The sequence below is a fragment of the Plectropomus leopardus genome, chromosome 2 (genome assembly GCF_008729295.1).
Source record: "Plectropomus leopardus isolate mb chromosome 2, YSFRI_Pleo_2.0, whole genome shotgun sequence".
Taxonomy (NCBI): domain Eukaryota; kingdom Metazoa; phylum Chordata; class Actinopteri; order Perciformes; family Serranidae; genus Plectropomus; species Plectropomus leopardus.
In genome coordinates, this window is record NC_056464.1 from 35,445,436 (window position 1) to 35,467,890 (window position 22,455).

At 40.0% G+C, this 22,455-nt stretch overlaps 1 protein-coding gene and 1 pseudogene across 4 annotated transcripts; one reads left to right on the forward strand and one right to left on the reverse strand.

Moving 5' to 3' along the window:
• Positions 1–946: 946 nt before the first annotated feature.
• Positions 947–19,020, reverse strand: lmcd1 (LIM and cysteine-rich domains 1). 4 transcript variants are annotated; one of them, XM_042509926.1, is made up of 9 exons: positions 18,894–19,020; positions 18,625–18,766; positions 18,284–18,518; positions 10,119–10,204; positions 8,517–8,772; positions 5,920–6,069; positions 5,512–5,763; positions 4,941–5,159; positions 947–3,657 (listed from the first exon to the last, which is right to left on the reverse strand). In XM_042509926.1, exons 3-9 carry the CDS (start codon positions 18,308–18,310, stop codon positions 3,547–3,549), a joined length of 1,101 nt encoding a protein of 366 aa, XP_042365860.1. In that variant the 5' UTR covers positions 18,311–18,518; positions 18,625–18,766; positions 18,894–19,020; the 3' UTR covers positions 947–3,546. The 4 variants fall into 4 exon arrangements, with proteins under 4 accessions (XP_042365860.1, XP_042365852.1, XP_042365843.1 ...); XM_042509918.1 differs by having other exon boundaries at positions 18,625–18,776; XM_042509909.1 differs by lacking the exon at positions 18,894–19,020 and having other exon boundaries at positions 18,625–18,856.
• Positions 19,021–20,599: 1,579 nt separating this feature from the next.
• On the forward strand, positions 20,600–22,426 carry LOC121960293 (annotated as a pseudogene).
• The last annotated feature ends 29 nt before the right edge of the window (positions 22,427–22,455 follow it).

Sequence of the window (22,455 nt, forward strand, 5' to 3'; positions counted from 1 at the left end):
AAAAAGTTGGCTTATGATTTTATTATGTTGTGATTTATCTCCAAATGCCATGGAAAAATCATTGATCATGCTGGTTACCTTCAAAGCACCAAAACACCATCTGTGTCCACATCTGTAACACCAGCTGTGGTAAGTGTTTTAACTGGGATTTCACTATTAAAAAGTCTGAATGAAAACAGAGAAGGTCCTAAAGGTGGCAGTTTGTCAGTTTCTGATCTTTAACAAAAACTTATCTCACAGAGCAGATTTTCAGAAATCCTTGTTTGTCATCTTTTTTAGACAAAGATTAATATCTCGTCTCTGTAGGCGGGTTTCCATTAACCCTCAAATTATTACGAATATAAAATACACCTAATAAAAACACGTCAATCATTAAAAAAAAAAAAAAAATCCCATTTATAGCAAAAAAGTTTTTACACTCACATGAGATGGTATTTCAGGCAATTCAAAAAAGATATTTCACAAAACTGCAATTTTTCTGGGTCACATGATGCTATAGCTCTGCCTTTGTTCAGTAGGAACTGGCTCCCTCATGATGCAGCTACAAAAACTGTTATTACATCTCTTAACTCTTCAAAAGTTGAGCGGATCATCTGGAAGTTTTGAATCGTGGACTATCACCTCTCAGAAATCCCTCATACGCGGTCGCTCCCACGTATAAGGGGCCTGTCTTTACATCATCGCTGGCATAAAACACCTACGTCGCCTTGTATTAGAAATAATGACGGCTAGTGTGGTGGTTGCAATAGAAATAAACCTGCTAATGATTTTAACATCCATCGCTATGCTTCTTGAAATGTTATCACTAGAGGAAAAGTTGCATAACATCACTCTGTGGAGCGACATTCATCTCGCAATTGTCTTCCAAAGATATCGCCTAAGTTTTGTGCAAAGTGCTAATGGAAACCCGCCTCGTGTGTTCATTTCAAACAAATTATTTCATAACTGACTGAGCTAGGCTAGCAGCTAGCCTCCACTTCCAGTTTATTTTGCTTGGCTAAACACCTCATACTGACACACAAACAAAAATACCAATATTCAGGTTAATATTTCCATATCTGACTCACAGAGAGTCACAGATAACATTATACTGAACAGTTTTCATAGATGCTACATATTTAGCTGATCACGTCAAACAGTATCGCTTGCTTAAATATTGTTTTTGTCTCTAAAAGCGATCAATTAAAAAAGTCACTGAAAGGTTACAAACAAGGAAATATCAGGTAATGTTATGCTATAAATAAAAACAGACTATGTTGTTAATTTTCTATCAGGGAACAAAAGTAGGCTAAAGCTAATTAGCCTCCATCTAGTGCACATTGTTATTTTTCTGGTAAACTAAACTTTCATGGATTTTTTTTAACACTGCAAAAGTGCAAATTATGCAGCCAGAAACTTTGTGTTTTTACTTCAGAGGTCTCCTCTAAATGCACCATTTAAGTGAAGCAAAATACAAAACTTTATCTATATGCTACATATTTCGCTAGCTGGTCACATCAAACAGAAGGCCTATTGCTAACTAGAACATTGTTTTTTATTAAAAAAAATCTGAAATTGTCATTTTTCTGACCACAGTCAAATCAATAGGTTAACGATTAAAAATCACAAGCAAGCAGATGTTAGCTGTTATACCACAGCTGCTTGTATCGATTAATTTCAGGGAAGAAAAGTAGGTTAAAGCTAAATAGCGTAAGTTTTTTTCTTTAGCACATTGAAAAAATTGTGAGTTGTCTACTTCACAGTGCTTTCCTCTCAGTTTACACACATTTACTTTCAATATAAAACTTTATCAGGAACATAACTGTAATAAAGCAGCATTTAGCAGCAGGGATCCATGTTTATGAAAGACCTTAAATGCAAAAACAATCTACAGAAATAACACATCAAACAGGAGAAGAAAATAAAGAAAAATATATATAAAAAGCAAAATCCCTATCTATATTATATTCTATTTGCAACTTTGCACAACAAAAACACAACCAGAGTTCAGTGATGAGTATTAAAAGGCAGTGGGTTGAAATCTCCTGCAGAAAAAAAAACAGTTTTACAGAATTCAGCAGAACATTATTAATTACTAATTAGGTTTATGCCTTTTCCAGCCTTGTGCTTGTCCAGTTCTTTGATGTTAAAGTCAAAAAATTAAATTATTTCTGAGTGATATCAAAGTGTAACATGAATGTGCACAAATTCAAACCTGACTTGTAAATTAATTATAATTTAATTCATGATCAGCAAAGTCTTCCATGGTGATTTCTATTGAAAATGTGTTAAAATTACAACAAAGCTTTAATTACAGCAGGAGGTTGTTGTTGTTGTTTTTTTTTTTTTATCAGTTTGTCCCTTCAACGCAATCAATACAATCTATGAAAGCATGAAGCAGAACTTTAAGGATTAAATTAGGTTTTCTTGAAATGTTCTGGTCCTGGATCCTGCTTTAAAGTAACAATATTTTCATGGGCTCTAGAAGTTAAACTGTCATCAAATTATTTGAATTTGACTTCATACTTAAATATTTAAAAGTATGAAGAAGTCCAGAAATACATTATACAGAATTTGATCCAACCGATATGACCGATAACCAAATGCGCTACACTTTGCACATGTGTTGTTCTTCTGTGGTGTGTCTTTATAAAGTTACGGCACAAACTACTGGCCTGGCCTGCATACTACAGTGTTTTCGGTTGTTTTTTGCATATACACGAGGATCGTTCTCACAATGTTATCATAGAAACGTAGATTTTTTATTTTCAAAAATGCAAAGGAAAGATTTTTCTGTTTTTAGTAGGGCTGTTTTCGTCTAAATGTGGCCTGAGAAACTCTTGGTTACATTGTGCAGGACAAAATAAATCCTGTGCAGTAACTTTACATTAATTAAAAGTTAATTTATGAGTTTACTTTGTGTAATGCTGATGTTCATGCTGTAGATGTTCAAACTTTTCCTGCTGATGGAGACGGTGTGATGCTCTGAGCTGAGTGGATCTTCAGTTGAGGCTGTTTTGTCAAATTTCTTTATCCAACATGAAGAATTAACATATTTTAACATCTCTTCTAACATATTCTGACATCATTAACATCTATTCCATGATAAATGAGCCATCTTTTTTTTTTTTTGTCCCGTACGCTGCTGTTTGTATTTGAAACATCTGGCTCCAGTCACTGTCAGTACTAAGTGCTAATAAATCCTCCAAATATTTCTAAAGTACTTTAAACACTTTTGTGTCAACTAAACATTTTAAGTACTAAAGACACCAGTAGGCTCAACTGAACAAGTCTTTAAGCACTTCAACGTCAGCGAGATGTCTTCACTATTTCAAACATCAATATATAACTGTCAGTATTTTAAATACTAAATGTCTACTAAACATATAATTTAAAGAATTTAAGCGCTACTTAATCAGTGCTGTTTTCCGTTAGTTATTACTTTTGTTTAAAGAAAAAAAGCTAATCAACATTTTTTTTTGTCTCGTCTGACCTTGTAGTTCTGTGTCTGAGCAGTGCTAAAACTTCTTAAACTGAACTGAACTGTGTTGAACGCTGCACTGAGTCTCAGTGCTGACAGGGTGTATCCAGGCTCTGCCCGCATTTCCAGCAGCAGTAATGATGATGATGCCACGTCCGTCCGTCTTTAGCCGTGTGAAAAGACTGACAGAAGATCAACTGAGAAAAAGATCAGGGGCGCAGAGGGGAGACGAGAATGAATACAGGAGGAAAAAATGATTAAAAAGGAAATAAATAAAGTGTTAAGAGGGTAAAATGTTGATAAAAATTTGTCTAAAAGGTACTTTGTTTACTTTGTGGCTTTGTTTTACATTTATTGATAATGTTATTATGGTGCCATTACATTTTAAATGATTTATTATATTTCAGTATTTTTCTGTTGTGCTGATGTGCTTCAGACTGCTTATCAATGGACACTGAGATTTGAGATTTTAAGAGTGAGTGACAAAAAGTTATATTTTTGAAGTTTAATATCTTATATTTTGTAGTTTTTATGGTGTCTGAAGAAACAGAGAGAGCAAGAGAGAGAGAGAGAGAGAGAGTAGAATAAATCCTCAGAGGACATCAGCGTGAAGTGTGGCCATTATTTCATTGGACCGGTGTAGCTATATATGTATATATATATATGACAGTCATGCACGATAATGATTATTTCAACCAGTACTGCTAAACCGATCATTTCCAGCTTCTCATGGCCGATAAGATACCGATAACCGATAATTTATTTTTGTTTGTTTTTCATTACCTGAGAGTATGAAAGGCTGAGATGTGGTAAGTACATAAAAAAAAAAACGACATTTCAGACAAAAAGCTGGGAAAATGGTATTTTTCTAAAAGAAAGTCATTTTCAAAAGCAAAATCAATTTCATGTTTAGATTTTCGTTCAAAAGCCGCTAAATAACAATAAAGTCGGCACGTTAGTAGTCCTCTCTCTGGGACCTTCGATCGCCTTGTTTTTTTTTTTTGTCACAATTTTTATTTACCAATTTTTGCCTTTTCTGCACCGATTATGATGTACATGTAATGGGACACTTATTTCCTAATTCATCTTTGCATTGTTGTTCCATCTTATTTCCATTTTATAGCAGACTGCTTGTTTTGCTTACGTTGCTTTTGAAGTTGCATTCTGCCAGCAACTACTTCACTGGAGGTACTTTTGCATCTAAGAGCGGTATTTGTCAAAATTAAAGTCTTGCAATTTTAATGATTTGTGGGTTTTTTTCAGAAGGGGACGGATGCTCGAGTTCTTAATATCAACAATGAGAATCTCTCTCTCTGAAAAGTCAGAGGATCACTAGACTCAGTTTGATTCATCCTCTGGTCAACAGGGTCTGTATGTTAGAAATGTTTGTCCCTTATAGTCTTCCTCCCTAAAACATCACAATGTTTCTGTCTCAGATATCAGTAACGTCTACAGGAAGTCTACTGTGACGTCTCCTTACCTCGTCACAGCCTGAGCATCGCGGCCAGACCGTCTGACAGTAGTGTCGTCCACAGAACAGCTTCTGATTGGACCAGAAGTAGACCAGGTCCACCAATCCTTGGCCACACTCTGAACACACGAAGCAGGTGGGATGCCACAGGGCGCTTTGGTAACCTGCACGCCCAGCATAAACCGCTGGACTCTCCTTGGCAACCTCCCCTTGGCAACCAGTGCACCGCTGGAGGAGAGAGAGGACAGAACATGAAGGTGAGAAAAGGTCGTGAACTAAACTGCTGCAACAAACATTACAGTCTGCTGGCAGTGCAACAGACTCGTATAACATTATTTAACTAAAAGGTGTTGGTAACTTGTTCAGGGTAACTTTAAAGGATCCAAAGTCCCCCAGAAAAAATTTAATACCATTTTATACTTGTATTTCACTTCATCTCAGATGAAAATATTGCACTTTTTGCTCATTACTACATTTATTTGTGGTTACTAGTGACTTTTCGGATTTAGATTTGGATACAAAACATGTAATGAGCTTATATAAAACACATGATTACACTCAGGACTGGATATTCACTTACATATCCAGTCTGACTGCTGTCGTCTGTTCCGTTTGTGGAGCCAGTAGCAGAGGCAGTGTTGCTGTTAGTCAAGCCATGGTCCTGGTGCTCCAGAGCATCCTTCTTATCGCTGTTGCTGCGGTCCTTGGCCTCCTTCGCTGTCCTCTGAGTGGCTGCTTCCCTCAGAGCTCCGCCCTCACCAGGTAAGGCCACCTCCCCGACTCCCAGCACCTCCTGTTTGTAGCTCTTCACAAACAGCAGCATGGAGGAAATCTGCAGGAGGACGGAGGAGAAGTGAAGAGATCAGTTAACTTTTTACAAGGAAACAGTTTCATCAGACTTTTCCATCAATTTCCATTTCCAATAAAGTGATATTGGTCAGCTGACAAACAACTTCACTACTTAATAGTGTTTATCGTGGCAGGATACCTCCTCGTCACTGGCCAGGCTCTGACACTTCATGGGGTCCTGATCGTAGACTGGGAGCTGACTGAAGAGCTGCCTGCGACGCTCCAAAGCTCCGTCTGTCCCCGAGACGGGACGTCGCCTCTCCGGGATGAGCTCCATGTACTGCATGGCCTGAAGGGAATCAGAGGCAGTTTACATCTGCTTACTTTTACAGCATCTTGTTATTTTTACAACAGCTTAAATTTTTCATCATTTATGATGAGTTGTGAAGCTGAGAAGTGAACCATCTAATTTAACTCTAATGACAAACTGAAAATGTCACTCATTCATGTTTATCAAGCTGCAGATTCACCACCACTGGGAGCTGTAAGTCATTTAAATATACAACTGCCAACCTGCATTACCAAAAAAAATGTAAAAAATTACTGCAGCAGTTTAACAGATGTACACATATTGATGTTGCAAAAAAAAGTAACTGTAGTTTTAACATGTTACGCGATGGGGTGGCGCAGGTTGGACTAGAACTGAAAGTCAGAAACTGATGAAGTTTATTGACGATTTTATTTTCATTAATGGGTAAGTAGCATTTTAATGGTTAAGCGAGCTGAGAAGCAGCTTGTATACTGTTGAATGATGTAATCTGTAACAATACATCATATTTTATATGTTGATCATTTGTAAGAAAATCACTTAAAATTAATGTAAAGTACATGTAGAATAAAAAAAGTGCATTATTTTAATTTAAAATGCAGTATAGAATAAGTTTATATAATAAGTTTAGAGTCGAGAAAATAGTTACTTTTACATAAATTTTACTTGTACTTGAGAAAGTGTATTTAATTACTTTCCACAAACTATGTGAGTTTTATTCTATTCTTTATTCTAACAGTAAAAATACACTTTTTTGTACTCCTTTAGTCTTAATTGGTCTGAATTATGAATAGAAGTCATTGAGACAAATCAGAATGATTAAGATCATGGGGCACACAGTGGCTCAGTTGGTAGAGCGGGTGTACCATGTACAGAGGCTACGTTCTTGCTGCAGCTGCCGCAAGTTTGATTCCAACTTTGGCCTGTTGCTGCATGTCACCCCCTCTCTCTCCCCCTTCCACACTTAAGCTGTCCTTTCTAATAAAAGCAAAAATCTAAAAAATAATCCTTGAATCAAAAAAAATTAAGTTAGAAGTTAAGTTAAGTAAGAAAAAGTGAAAAAGCTAGAAAAAGAACTGGTTTAAAAAAATTATTTAAAATGAATTAACGTCTTTAAATTGCCTCACTTTTTATCATTTGCTCTTAAGTATTGACACTGCTGATTAGTTTAAAATCCCTTTTTTTTCTTTTCATTTTGGCACCTTGCTGACATTTTACGCCACTGAAATGTTAGCTTTCTAAAGTTGGTCAGTCAGAAGACACCAGCGTCACATCGCAGTCTGGGAAACACACATAAGACATGTGACCGTCTTGTTAACGCGACTGAATGATAATCAGCGTGGAGGAATTGTTCAGGGCACATGAGCTCGAGTTTCAGCTGTCATCATCCTGTCTAGGTGTCATCGGTGACACAGCTGTGTGTCGTCAGATGATTGCGCCTCAGTGAGATTGTGACTAACAGTCTGCACCAGCAAACTTGACACTCGAGCTCTGAATGAAACAAAGAACATGCTGAGGACTTTTATGGGCAAATCTGGAGAGCAGTCCCAGTCTTAGAGCTGGATCTGTCTCTACAAGTTCAACCACAGTAACGTCTCCCGCCACACTGAGGAGCTCAATAATCACTGTCATCCTTGTAATTATAGGTTGTGAAACCTGAAACATACTGTACTTGTTTTTAATGGAAACCAGATGGCTGAGACTGTTGGACACACAGAGGGAGCTGCAGGAAACTGAGCTTAAATAATAAAAAATAAAGAACAAGAGTACAGTGGTGAATCTCAGTGGTTAGATGTTTTGGATGGGAATGCAATTTGGTTTTTAATGTTGACAATATAATGTCTGCAGTCATCATGCAGTATTTGAGGCATGTACTTTGAGCTCACTTTTCTTTGAGCACAAGGGACAGAAGGTTAACCCTTTGAAAACTGAGCAAGTTGTCATGAATTCTTCAAAAATATGTGGAGAAGGCGATGAGTAACTCAAGAAGAAATGACCCAAAAACTAGCGAGTAATTAGTATGAAGCACAAACAATTACATAAAAATTAGCAAATAAATAAAGAAATTACCTAAAAAATATATAAATTATGTAATCATGATAGTTTTCTCAAAAAATTTTTGTTTTCAGAAATAATTTCATAAATCTACTAATTTCTTGCAATTTGTGGAATATATCTTACCAAGTTGCTTAACGACTTTTTTTCCATGTTTTTGATGGGAATTAAACCACTACGCTCCGAGTTCAGAGGTTTAAATTCTTGTGGTAGGTTTCTAAAGGCAGCACAACAAAAGTGATGTCGCTCTTGGTTTCAAAGGGTTAAAAACAAACATAGCCAACAAACTTCAGATGTGTGCAGAGGACCGGTCTTAAATTGGTGCCAGTTACTGATTGGTCAGAACCAGAACGCCAAAAATCTCCCTGACAGTCACAACCAACCAACCTCCTGTACTTGGCACTGATCCTCACCAGTGTCTGGTTGAGGCCGGCAGGCGCCCAGTCGTACGTCGTGGTGTTGAAGGTCGGGTCTTTACGTGACACCACCGGGTTGGTCACGATCATGCGGTTCCTCTTGTACATGCGAAGGCCGCCGCCTCCTTTGACCTTCGCTGTCAAATGGGCGCAGGGTGAGTCTGCGAGCAGGCGTCCCATTCGCTGATCGTCCTCCACATCACTTCCGGGAGTGTGGTCGACCACGCTGCAGCTGCAGGTGATACACGCTTTCCTGCATAACGACGAGAAAAATGGGAAGAGAGAAAATGGTTATTAAAATATGTCAGAAAGGTTTGAAGAATTAAAGGTGTGTTACCAGATTGGGCGGTTTTCAGCCTAATTCGGGTGCTTGATTGTTATTTGGTTAGTAAAAACAGTTTTGGGAAGTTTGTGATCATTTGGGGGGCCCCTTGAATTTGCTATTCTAAAAAATCATCCCATTCCTCCATAAGTGCTACGATGAGACTGAAAAGGATCATGCAGTGACTGATAAGTGACGACCCAAAAAAAAACAAAAGACATTCTGTGATTAACAAAAGTAAAAGCTGCTACATCTGTTTAGAAAAGTGAAGACTAATGTTTAATGTCACATCCAAAAGAAATATAAACAGTTGATAGTAATTTTTGCAATCATTTGAGTTTCAGTTTGAAAAATTCAGAAGTTTATTTATATCAGTTAAACAGCTACCATCCATGTCTGTCATGTAGATGATGCATAAGGGACTGGCCCCAAAAATGTCTGGTATTGTACATTTCTGCAAACCATCAATCCTGCATCGATCGACACAATGACCACTTGGTTATGATCCAGAAAAGATCATGTTTTGGCTTAAAATATCTGGTTTCTGGGGCAAAATCCCCACTGGAAAGCAGCAATGTCTTTTTAGAAAAAGTTCTCTGTGGCACTATCCCATAGTGCCACAAAAAACAACAACATTTGGTGGCTACAAAGCTGCTGTAAACAGCAGCGGCCTGCTAAGACACAACCAAATGTTGTTGTTTGTGGTTCTGAAAAGTGGTCTGCAGCTCTGCAGGTGTCTCTCCAAGGTGACACGACATCAATCTCCCGATGACAAAGTCAGCTCACATACTAGGTCACTGTAAGAAGTGTTGATGTGATACATATGAAACAAAAGTAACATATCTGCGGTTTGCATAAAAACTTAAAATGCCAACATTTTCTTTCTGTGACTGACCAGATGATGCATTAGTGTAAACAGTGAGACTGCTGAAGCCAGCAGTAAAAATCAGCAGGTTATCCCTCAATCTGTAAAAACTTAAAAACCTTTTTGATGCAAAATAAGAATGAAATTTAAATTTTCCTTTTCACAACTTCATTGAATTCATCCATGCAGTTTGTAAGCTCCTGAGTGCAGTACTTTTTAACAGCCGAATCCCATCTCGTCTGAAGTCAGTTGGCTAAAAATATGCAAAACCACTAACGCGTTCCTTTAAGAGCAGAGAATCAAGAGAAGAGAAACCACTGGGACTGTATCCAACACTTGTTTTTTTTCTTTTCCTTTCATTTTTCAGGCAGAGAGAAATAATAATAAAATGAAAAACAGTGAAGGGTTGTACCTCCAAGAATGTGGCTGGAATCCAGAGCAGCTCTCCTTACAAACGTGACAAAGCGCTGCACCTCCTGCACGCTGCTTCACAGACATCTGAGGGGAGACAAAAATACATTACATAACTATATAAAATCATTTATGTAACTCTGACTTTGTGAGGTTCTTTACATTTAAGTCTCTACATTATAACCAACCTAACAGTAAGAGCGTCAAAGGTCACTTGTACAGATTTAACCACCATAACATCACCCACTGGTTTATGGATCATTTGGTCGCCACATTTGGATTAGATGGTGGAGTTTATGGATGCATAAAGAGACCTGGATAGAGTGTGGGAGACACTATGAAAGTTGCCCAGTGGTACATGAAACTACGCCCACTTTTTTAAATATACTATACTGTGTACAAGCAAATTTTGTAAGTACAAAGAAATATTGTGAGTTGGTCAGTGTAACATTCACCACCACCTGCATCATACCTGCTCTGTCATGACTGGCTGCGAGTTTACAGGATTATTTCTTGTTTGTTTGGAGGAACTTTTGAGTCACGTCTGCTCTCACTGTGACTACCACCACAGTCACCACAGTGAGTATATTCACTTATTTAACACCGTGAAACAGGCTGTTACCGAAATGGATTTCAGGGTGTGTACTGTCTGACTTCTCCACAGGAAGAAGAAAATTAAAATACTCAAATAAGCTAAAGATGTAAAGCTCATCTTCAACACAAAAGTTTAGTGGAATGTTCTTTTAAAGCCACACACACACACACACACACACACACACACACACACACACACACACACACACACACACACCCTCAACTTGCAACAGTGTCTCTTGCAAGAGATACGCTTGCAAGAGTCGTACTTGCATCAGTGTATCCCAGAGGGATGTAATGAAGTCTTGTTCTTCTTCAGCTGTTTTTGTTGCACCCGTCACCACTGTGACCTTCTCAACACGGGCCAATCGACAGCCTCTTTACTGTCACACACACTTACACACACTCTCTCTTCACACCTCTAAACACACACATCTGTCCTCACTCCGCTAATGACTGCTTTGGTCTGGGTCCATTTTTCCTTTTGTGAGTTTCCAGTGAAAGGAAAATCTCAAAGGAATAATTTGACACTTTGGGGAAATATTATTTTCTCTGTTTGCTAAGCACTGGATGAGAAAAATGGGTCCCATTCAACGACTTATTTTAATTTCTTAATTAATTTGGTTCTTAAAAAGGTCCAAAGAAAAGTCTACGTCAGATTCATGATGCGTTTCCTTATTGTGATGAATCCCGTTATCGCTGTAAGCTGAAAGCATGTTTGTTGATCCTAGTTAGCATCTGTAAACGCTCCACAAATCCTCATAAAGAGGCATGAGACTGCAGAACTGTGTGCACATAGAGGAACAAAACAACATCAACAACAGCAACAACAGGGCCAAGCAGCAACAAGAACAAAAGAAGAAGAAAAACAAGAAGGAGAGAAAGTATAAGAACAAGACTGTAAACAAGAGAAACAAGAACAACAGCAGAAGAGGAAGAACAGAAAAAGAAGAGTGAAAACAAGAACATGCAGAAGAACAAGAACGAAAAGCAAAACAAAAAGAAGAAAAACAAGAAAAAAGAGGAACAACAACAAGAACAGAAGAGCAAGAAACAAATGAAGAATAAAAGAACAAGAACAAAGGAAGAAGAAAAACAAGTTGAGAGAATTAAGGGCTTATGTCCACTTGGCTTTTTTTTAATCAGTCTTTTTTTTTTTCAAAATTCATCCCTATGAGGAGCGGGCACCTGCGGCTGCATGCCTGCAGGAAAAACACTGCGCCTTGCATCATTGCCTTGCTGCCGGCGCTTCTAATTGAAAATCTCTAAACTTCAGAAAGACACTGATGATGTCACTGCCACTTTTTAGCCAGGCCGCTGTCACAACAAAATACAGAAAAACCCGTCTGTGTGAGCAGATCAGCCGCTGGACAGTCAGTGTTGCTGGTGAGAGTCGTGCCGCCGCACACCTCTGAGCTCGTTGTTACTTGTGTGGTCAGCATGTTGGCTAATGTTTAAGTCAACATATCATTGTCATGAAAACACAACTCACACGCAGCGCGTCATTTAAAAAAGCACTTTGAGCGCTCTTTAATAAAGTGCTGGGATGAAGGTCTTTCCACTGCCATGCCACTTTTTGTTTTTTCTGCTTAAAAAAAAAAAACAACCACTCTGTGGCCACTGTGGGCCCTAAGCGAAGCACCGAACTCCAAACATAAAAAACACACTTCAGTAGTTCTGAATTGCAGGAACATCTGAGCAAAGTGAAAACCAAACGAGCTGTTATATTTAGTAGCATCAGTAGTGGATACAAAATAACAAAAAAACCCATAGAATTTTAAATACATGTTAATCAAACACCTGATCCCTAAACCAAAACCCTAATGCTTTATAGTAGCAAAATCCAACATTAAAATGCCTTCACACACACAGCCAGGTCTATAAAAACATGGTTTTCCCACTTTTGGTGCGGTAGAACAAACCCGCAACCGTGAGTCAGAATTTATCACCCAACATCACTGACGTTCTCATAGCTGAATGTGATCAAATGCTTGCAGCAGGAGGCTGTGATAGAGGATTATTTTGTAGTCCATCATTTTGGAAGAGCTTGTGACGCCGGGTATGAACGTCTCCTTGAGGAGAGACGGGTTCATTAATACCTGGTGACAGAGGGACAGGTGGACCGTCCATCAGCAGCAGGTTGTTCGAGCCAAACAGTCATCAGGTTTCCTGCCAGAGGTTTTAAAAGCAGCCAGTCATCCTGAGTATTGTTTCCGAGCTCGCACACACCCACACACACACACACACACACAGACACACACACACACACACACACACACACACACACACACACACACACACACACACACACACACACACACACACACACACACAGACTAGTAAAGGTCAATCACAGACCATGAGATCACCAAATTAAACTAAACTTTCAACATTCCTGACCTTCTATACAACACTAAAAAAATGACTTATTAGCTTCTCTAAGTTAAAGTTCAACAACTAATAACAACCTGATTTCAAGACATTTGTTCATTGTGAAATTACTAAAAAAATGTATGAGGGTATGTTGTTTTCTTTTTAAATATGAGAGGAACAATGAAAAGGTGAGGCAGAGAAGGAGAGACAAAGAAGAGGAGTGAATAATAAAACGGAGTGAGACATCTGAAAGAGACAAAAGAGGAGGAAAGATTTACAGATTGTAGAGTTGGGGAGGAGGAGGAGGAGAAAAATGGACATTAGGAACGACTGATAAGACTCTGTTTGTCAGAACTAAAATGATGATGTCACCGGGTGGACCAATGAGATCATCCATCCTGCACGTGTGCGAGCGTGTGTGTGTGTGCGTGTGTGTGTGGCGTTAACTCCCTTCTCCCACATTACTGAGAAAAGTTTTTAAACAACATTTTGTCTTTCTTATCCAACACTTTATCACACATCTGTGGAATCACTGTCACTTCTTTGAGGTTTAATTTTTAAGGTGTAATTATTTTGGTTGACATGAGGTCCAGATATTAGCTTTTTTCACAAGGTTTTATCCATATCTCACAGTCCTCAACTCGTCTTTAAGTCAGGTTAGATGCCTGAAATAAAGTCTTGGTTGACAAAAGTTTTGAAAACTGTCACGTTTTGTTCGACATTAAAAGAGGGCAGTAAATACTTAATTCGTGAACTTCAAAGCCTTAACGTGTCTTAGAAAAGGAAGGTAATAACTAGTGGCTAAACGAGACTACAGGATGTCATTAAGGCGAACGCAGCTTTACAGCCTTGGCGACATTCAAGTCATACATCTGTAGTGTAGTTCATTTCAGCCTAATGTTAGATTTTACTTCTGCCGTCCGCATTTCAGCTTGAAAAATCCTAAAAGTAATGTTCATTTGAGGAGCAAAAAAAAGAGCAAGTATCATGAACGTTTGTTTTGTTTGTTTTCTGCGATGACACAAAATCCAATGGAAAAAATCCATGGATGTATTATAAGGAAGTCTGGATACAGCCCTGGGGGCGGGGCTTCATTCATTCCTATGAAAAAATCACGGAGGCTTTTTGACAAGGTTACCCCGGCGATGCTAACGTCTATGGCAGCCTGCAGAAAAACCTCATCCCTGCAGCCCTCTACAGTATTTAACAGGGGAAAAAAACAGCTCTTGAGCTGACGGTCAGTTATTAAGCTCATTAGCTTTGAAAAGGAGCCACAAACAGGGATGTAATCATTAACTGGTTAAGCACAGAGAATATTTTTGACCGTTTACGTGTGTTGTTCTACACGTTAATTCTGCCACTCTTTTCTTTTCTGTGTAATATCCAGATCTGGCGGGAGACAGACAGCTGGCTAACTGTGTTAGCACGCATTGACATGCCCACTGCCCACAATCCTGTCTCCACTGGTTTAACTGGCCTCTCAAATGTAAAGTGCTGTGAAACTGGTGCCAAAGCTCACCGAGCCAATGGAGCGTGCGCCTGACTAAAAGGAAAGATCTCTTGTATTTCACTTCGTTTTTTTCTTTTTCCATTAACTGGTTAGTTACTGGTTAATAGGTGTAATGAAAGAAAAATTAACCAAAACTGACATCACTCATATGAAATGCACAATCTCAGTTTTCCTTTAACATCTGGTTGCTGTATTTCTTAGCAAACTCTACTCAAATATGAGGAAACATTGCATTTGTTGGGGACTATTTTTAGCAGCAGATTAATCCACATTTGGTGCTGTAGTGTGTATTTGATTCAGCAGGATGGTGCATTTGGGGTTAAAACAGAATAAACTACAGTGCGTGTGTTCATACAGAATAATCTGGATGAATCATAATAAAAGTGTCTGCCAAATGATACATATGAGCCAAACTGGAAATGCATTTTTCTTCAGAAAGAGAAAGAAACTTGTGGCAGCTCTATTTTTAGCGAGTCAGATAAGGCGAGTATGTCGCCGATGGATCGGTCTCAGCGCAGCCTCGCTGAGTAATTCCAAACATGTCCGCGATGTGACGCCTAAACGGCAGGAAATGCTGCGAGATAACAGGTTGGAGGTCAAAGAGGCGGCGACCTGCTGCAGTTAACGTCCACAACTTTGCCACAAGGCATCCCAGATATTTCCTGTTTTTCCCCATTATGTCATACAACACGTGCGAAATGAGCAGACATTTAGATAAATGTAAACAAATGAGATATTGTAAGGAAGACAGACAGTTTGATTGGGTTGTTTCCCTACTTTTACTTTATATTTGATTTTTTTTCTTTCAAACTGTCTGGAAATGAAACAGAAACCACTCTCAATGTTGGTGACGAAAAATAACTTTTTTTGGCCATAAAAACAACTAATAACATCTACACATTTTTAAAGGTTCTCCTGTCTGACAAAACACTGAATACTTAGAGAACAGAGGATCTGGAGATGATTGTGTTTGTACTTGATTCCCTGAGTATTTACTTTTACTTTCTTAGTTACACTGCACAAAGACTACAAGCAGAAAACAGCAATTGCTAAAACTTGGTACATTACATTGCTCTGTGTCTGTTATTTGTGCATTTTCCATGTTAAAATAAAAAGAGAATTTTAATTTTGTTTTCTTTGAAAATGACCTGTAAGGATGAATTGATTATCAGATTAAGTTGGTGATCAATTTGATAGTTGACAACTAACCGTTAGGTCATTGCAGCTCTAGTCATTTGTGAGAATTTGCTGTTTTTCTCAGTCTTATGTGATAGTAAATTTAATACTTTGTTACAGTTTGGACTGTTGGTTGAATAAAAAAGGCTGCAGTTAGTGTTACAGATTACAATCCTGATGTGTGTGTGTGTGTGTGTGTGTGTGTGTGTGTGTGTGTGTGTGTGTGTGTGTGTGTGTGTGTGTGTGTGTGTGTGTTGGAGGTTATTTCCATCCTAGTGATGACAGTTTTTCCAGCTCCTGTGTATAAAGACAGGCGGGTGGGGGGATAAAACCCCCTGACAGGTGACACTGATCCGTCAGGTTATCAGCCTTTAGACTGATGTGACTTCTGGACGGACAACCAGAGGATGAATTACAGACGGATCTGTGGGAGACAAACGGCCGACAGAACAGACCCAGTGGGGGGATCAGGTGCTCGTGGTTGTGGATTACCTTCACCGACTGAATTAGAAATCTCCAGCTGTTTGAACTGGACTGGATAGGAGCAAACTGACTTTTAAATGTCTTTAATGGTAGAGCATGGAGGCTTTGGCAGGTCAGAGAACTCATATTTTGTAAAACTGTGAATAAGTCAACTGTTTTTCCGGGTCGAGCAATTCTTCAGGTGTTGCCATCGCACCATCACTCAAACCCACATTTTGGCAGGTCTCTGTTGCACCTCTGCCTTTAGCAATACGTGTCTTTTTTGGCAGAGATTCTCTGGACAAATCAGTTTCAGCTAATTCATTTAGCACATGAGTCAGTAATGTCAGCAGAGACATGGAAATCAGTTTGGCAGCAAACGTGTACTTTAGGTTAAGAGGAGCGTTATGAACGTCTGTTAAGTTTCTCTAAGTTTGCAGAAAATGATGTATCAATGCAGATATACAAACAGCAGAGATGCGAAGAGGAGATAAAAAATTCCTTCCAACACAGAATTCATGATGCACGGTTGTCTCCCACATCGAGCCCAGTGCATGTGCACATAATTCCCTGTGAATCCACTGTGCAGCAAACATGGAAAGCACTATGAAATCTGTATGCAGAGACAGGATTACAGAAAGTAACTCTTTCCTGACCATATTTCTTTTTTCAGATAGAAAACATCAATGATGTGGTTTGATATCGTGCAGAATTGAAAAATGATAACCTTAGCCTGGATGAAACCGTTGATTTGCCAACCACATCTCTAATTTCTCAGCATTACTGATGATGTGAACATTGATCAGAGGAACAGCCGACCAATCAGGGCTTAGTTGGGCGGGATAAAGACCGAGTACAACGGCAATAAAAATGTAATATAGAAATGTACAAACATAATTTCTAGCAGTCAGGGTTGGTACAGTAAGCCATGCAACACAGACGCAAAACCTAATGCTAACATTTCTGGCTAATGCACTCGACGAGCAATTTTTATTCAAGAGGGCGCTGCGTTTGAGTCTGGTATCCAGTTCTTACAATACATGCCGAGAAAATGCTTAAAAAAACAGCCTCCGAGTGGGACCCAGTTGTAGCAGATCTTGTTTGATCAACCAACTGTTAAAAAGATACTTTGGCAGCAAGGGCATAGGTTTCGTTTCAACATTTAGGAGGGGCATGTATCAAACAGGGGGTTTGGAGGTCCTTCGCCACAAAATTTTGAACATTAAACACATCATTTCCTCCATTCTGGTGATCTCTTTTAAACAATTTGTGCCTTTTCTGCATTAATTTAGGACGTGCTGATGGAAACCATGATGTCTTTTTCCCCTTCTTTTTCTTCTTATTTAGTTATTTATTTCTTTATTTATACCTTTAAATGAACTATCCTTCTGTGCTTTCACTTTAGTTTACCTGCAAACTAGTCTTTTGGCTTGTGCTTTTATTTATTACCGTTAAGCACTTGATTCTGTTGTGATTTATTGTTGCCAAAACAGACTTGGAGCTTTAAAGTTTCTGTAACTTGTCTTTTTCATAAATCATCTGGCTGCCAATAAAACAAAATTAAAACATAAATAAACAAATTAGGGTGTGAACCTCAGAGTGAAAGTCCTCTGCTTCTTTCTTGTTTTGTGGGTGGGATGGATATTTCCCTCAATTTGTTATTGCAAAATAAGACAAAATTAAAGCTTTGCAAACAGAAATTAAGTAACATGAACACGATATGGACTGACTCACGAAGTGAAACAAATGTCCATTTAGTGTTTTTATCAGTGAAGCTTAAATGGAAACAGAAGACAGAGGCAGAAATGTTCTAAGTTTCTGGGTGCTTACATATAAATATACATGGATTGGAAATTAAGTTAATTTGAAGTCAGTAAAACCTTAAAACTCGAGGACAAGTAGCGTCTCCAGACCTCCTTTAATAGAAGAAAACTCAGATCAAATCAGACTCACTGACCCTCTGACCCTTGACCTCCTCGTTACTGCTGTTCATCTGGAGGTAATTATGAATTAGAGCTTCAGCTGTAGAGATGTAAATGTTTCCGTTTTACCTTCTCCATGGCTGAGCTCACGTCCATGTCGTCCAGCGTCTGTCGGCGGGTTTGACTCCTCGGCTCTTCAGCTCTCTCTGCCTCTGCTCTTCCAGAAAGAACAATGGGGCTTTAAATTCCTCTCCTGTCGACCACACTTCCTCTCTCCCCGCCCACAGGCGCTCCTGCCGCCGCTCTGCTCCGCCGGCTCTCCACAGCCCGCTGCAATTTAACCGTCTAGACTTTCATCTCATTCCTGCTGAGAAACATCAGCTCTTTAACTGCAAGTATTTTTCTCGACCTACGTCACTTTTAAACTCCTTCTTTTATTGTTTTATATTTTTAACTCAAATAAAACTCACCTTTCTACTCCTCACTGAGGACTTTTTCTTTTCTCTTTGTTTTTTTTCCTCCACTCTCCCCTCCTGATTCGTCCTGTTGCCGGCTCTGCTTCTCCACCCTCTGCAACATGAACTCAGCAGGTTTCCTCACCTCCTGATTTTGCTGCGACACACTACAGAGGGGAAACTGATAAACGCTCTTTGCCCTTCAGTGAAACTACACACTCAAAAGTCTCAGTTTCTCTTTCTGAGCAGGGAATTTGCTCTGCTTTGCTAAATATCACAGGTACCTTCTACGTTACCGCAGCAGACTGGCAGTAATCAGGGAGATGTATGTTTTTTAAAAACAGCAGCTTCACTGCTCTGCGGCAGACCAGGCTCTGAATTCAGTCTTGGGTCTTCAGCAGACTACCTGGAGCAGCAAGGCCTGACTGAACTGTTAGTGTTTTTAATCTGAGACAAAGACAGAGAGAGCCCTGAGGGATTCCCTTCTCACGCCCTGCCAGCCAATCAGAGCGAGCCTGAAAAACTCCTGAGCCAATGGGAACATCAGCGACTCCTCCTCCTCTCATTCTGCAGAACTTCAGTGTGAAGCTCTGAAGAATGTAGAGCTGAGCAGGGCCAAACCGGGCTAAACCGAGCTAAAGTTAAACCCAGCCAGGCAGTCTTCAAAGACTGCACAAAGCTTACTGGACTACGGGGGCTCCACAGTCCCAGGCAGGTCTGTAAGAGAGGTGATCCAGGCAGAGCCAGGGAGAGCCGACAGGGATTCAGAGACAAAGCCAAACAGAGCTAAACAGAAACAGGCAGGACTTTCAGGGTCAATTAAAGCCAGACAACGAGGTGAGCCAAACTAACAAAAATGTGGTGCATGGGGCAGAACAGAAGCCGGCAGGGACAAGAGGCTAAACAGGGCCAAGATGGGCCAAATACTGTTAAAGCACCCAGAGGACCCATAAAAGCTGCATTTCCACCAAAATTTTAATTTCTGTATCGTACAGAACCTAAGTTTGCACCTTGACACATAACATTGTGAAAAGAGAGACCATAATGCCAATTGTAGTGGCTAAATGAGGCCAAATTTAGCATAAGCCCAATTTATCCATTTACTTCAGTCACTATACAGCTTCTTGCCCCAACGGTGGAGCAAATTAAGATTTTCATTTTTGTGCGATAACAATAAAATTGGCTGTTGTACCAATTTTGCAGTAAATTGACATTGTTCTTCAGAAGGGCATCTTCCCCCGTCATCCTCTAACCCTCACGCCTAATTTATGTTTGAGCTCTCAACACTTTTGTTGAGTGTTGCTTAAGATGACAAATTTTCACCAGGAAACAAAGTGTCACGTGACCCTTTTCTTGTTATGTTGCAGACAGCGTCGTATTTTGTTGGCAGTGATACAATCATCATCATGGAGATGTTGGTTTTCGATTCTCACAGACTCAGACCTTTATTCAGTACCGGTCCACAGAGCATCCGTCTGTCAGCAGCAACTCCTGCAGAGCTGAGAGCTCAAACTGCCCTCACCAGGATGAATGGCAGCAGATATTCACTGAACAAAAATAGTTTTGATGTACTTGTATTTTGTGCTAGTTAGTAAACGTGGTTATTATTATCTCAACTTAAATGCCCTAAAATCCTGGAAACATGTATTGTGCTTCTGTGACTGGCCCTTAGACTCCTGCCATTTTGCAAAAAGGCCCTCAAGCAAAGCAAGTTGAGTATCCCTGATTTACCAGCTGGTAAATCCCAGCGTGGTACTGTTTTACCTACACAAAAATGAGAAGATACAGCAAACAACAGCAAAATAAGAAGTGTTTGTTATGTGACAAAACAAATTATTACACACACACTTGCCTCACCCCGTGCAGGTGTTGTGGCATTGTCTCACTGTGGAACGTGGAAGAGCTGAATAAATACCTGCTGTCAAACGTCTTCGTAAGGCGTGGTTGGTGTGTGCTCCATATTTGTTCCTCATATGTGAATCTCAAAAGATGCGAGTCATCTGACACTGCTGCAGTTTGTGCCTAGTGTGTTCAATGTTCGCTGCCAGATAAAACTCCATGGAGAGAAGCCACAAAAAGGAGGAAATACTGGGAACACTGGGATGACTGGAATACTGCCACTTCAACCTGCTGCTGATTCCACATTATAAACGTAAGATTTAGGGGAGCTACGACTCAAAGTGAAAGTAACTTTGAGGGAGCTTCCTCAGTTGATTGACTGCTTTCATCGTTCTGTCTGCCGCGTTTCAAGCTTCACTCAGGGGCTAAAAATGTCGTCTCAGTCAGAAAAGGATCTCTCCTGTCCTGTTTGCTATGAGATCTTTAAAGATCCTGTCATTCTGTCATGCAGTCACAGCTTCTGTAAAGCCTGTGTGCAGAGCTGGTGGAGAGAGAAACAAATACACCAGTGTCCATTTTGTAAGGAAATACATTTATGGGCTGATACACCTCATAACCTGGTGCTGAGGAACCTGTGTGAGGCATTTTTACTGGAGAGAGACCAGAGAGCTCCAGAGCCTCTCTGCAGTCTGCACAATGAGAAACTCAAACTCTTCTGTCTGGACCATCAGCAGCCGGTGTGTCTCATCTGCAGAGACTCAAAAACACACGACAAGCACAGATTCAGACCCATCGATGAAGCTGCACAGGAGCGCAAAGAGAAGCTGCAGAAATCTCTGAAACCCTTTCAGGAGAAACTGAAGCTGTTTGAGCGAGTGAAAGAAAACTGCGATCAAACAGCAGAACACATGAAGGTCCAGGCCCAGCAGACAGAGAGGAGGATTAGGGAGCAGTTTAAGAAGCTTCACCAGTTTCTACAAGAGGAAGAGGAGGCCAGGATCTCCGCTCTGAGGGAGGAGGAGGAGCAGAAGAGTCAGATGATGAAGGAGAAGACTGAGGCTCTGATGAGAGAAATGTCAGCTCTCTCAGACACAATCAGAGCCACAGAGGACGAGCTGAGAGCCGAAGACGTCTCATTCCTGCACAACTACAAGGCTGCAGTGGACAGAGTCCAGCAGCGTCCCCTGCTGGAGGATCCACGCTGCCCCCAGGAGCTCTGATAGACGAGGCCAAACACCTGGGCAACCTCACCTTCAACATCTGGAAAAAGATGAAGGACATGGTCTCTTACAGTCCTGTGGTTCTGGATCCAAACTCTGCTCATCCAGAACTCATCCTGTCTGAGGATTTAACCAGCGTGAGGTTTGGAGAGAAACAGAAGCGTCCTGAAAACCCAGAAAGGCACGGTCATGATGATAATGTTGTCCTGGGCTCAGAGGGCTTTGACTCTGGGATTCACAGCTGGGATGTTGAGTCTGTGAATGATGAATTTTGGGGCGTGGGTGTGGTCATGGAGTCTGCTCTAAATAGGGGAAAAGTATGGACTGGATTTTGGCAAATTAGTTTCAGTGACGGAAAATGCAGTGCAGACTCCCCGTCTGGGTCAAAAACAGTTCTCTCAGTGAAGAAGAAGCTCCAGAGGGTCAGAGTTCATCTGGACTTTGACGGCGGAGAGCTGTCGTTCTATGATCCTGATACCCACACACACATACACACCTTCAAACACACTTTCACCGAAAGGATGTTTCCACACTTTGGTACCAAGAATGAAGTCCCACTGAAGATATTACCAGAGAAGGTCTCCGTCAGGAGTCCGCGGCATAGTTTCTAGACGTATTATCAGCTGAGGGTGCTATACATTAATGTTCAGGTTACATAATAAAAGCATCTTTTCAGCATCCGACGTAAAGAAAACATGCCTTTCATAAAAAAAAATTCTAGAATATTTAAGTTTTCTGTAAAAATCACCAAAAAGGTTAAAAGAAAAAAATTGCCGAAACATTTTAA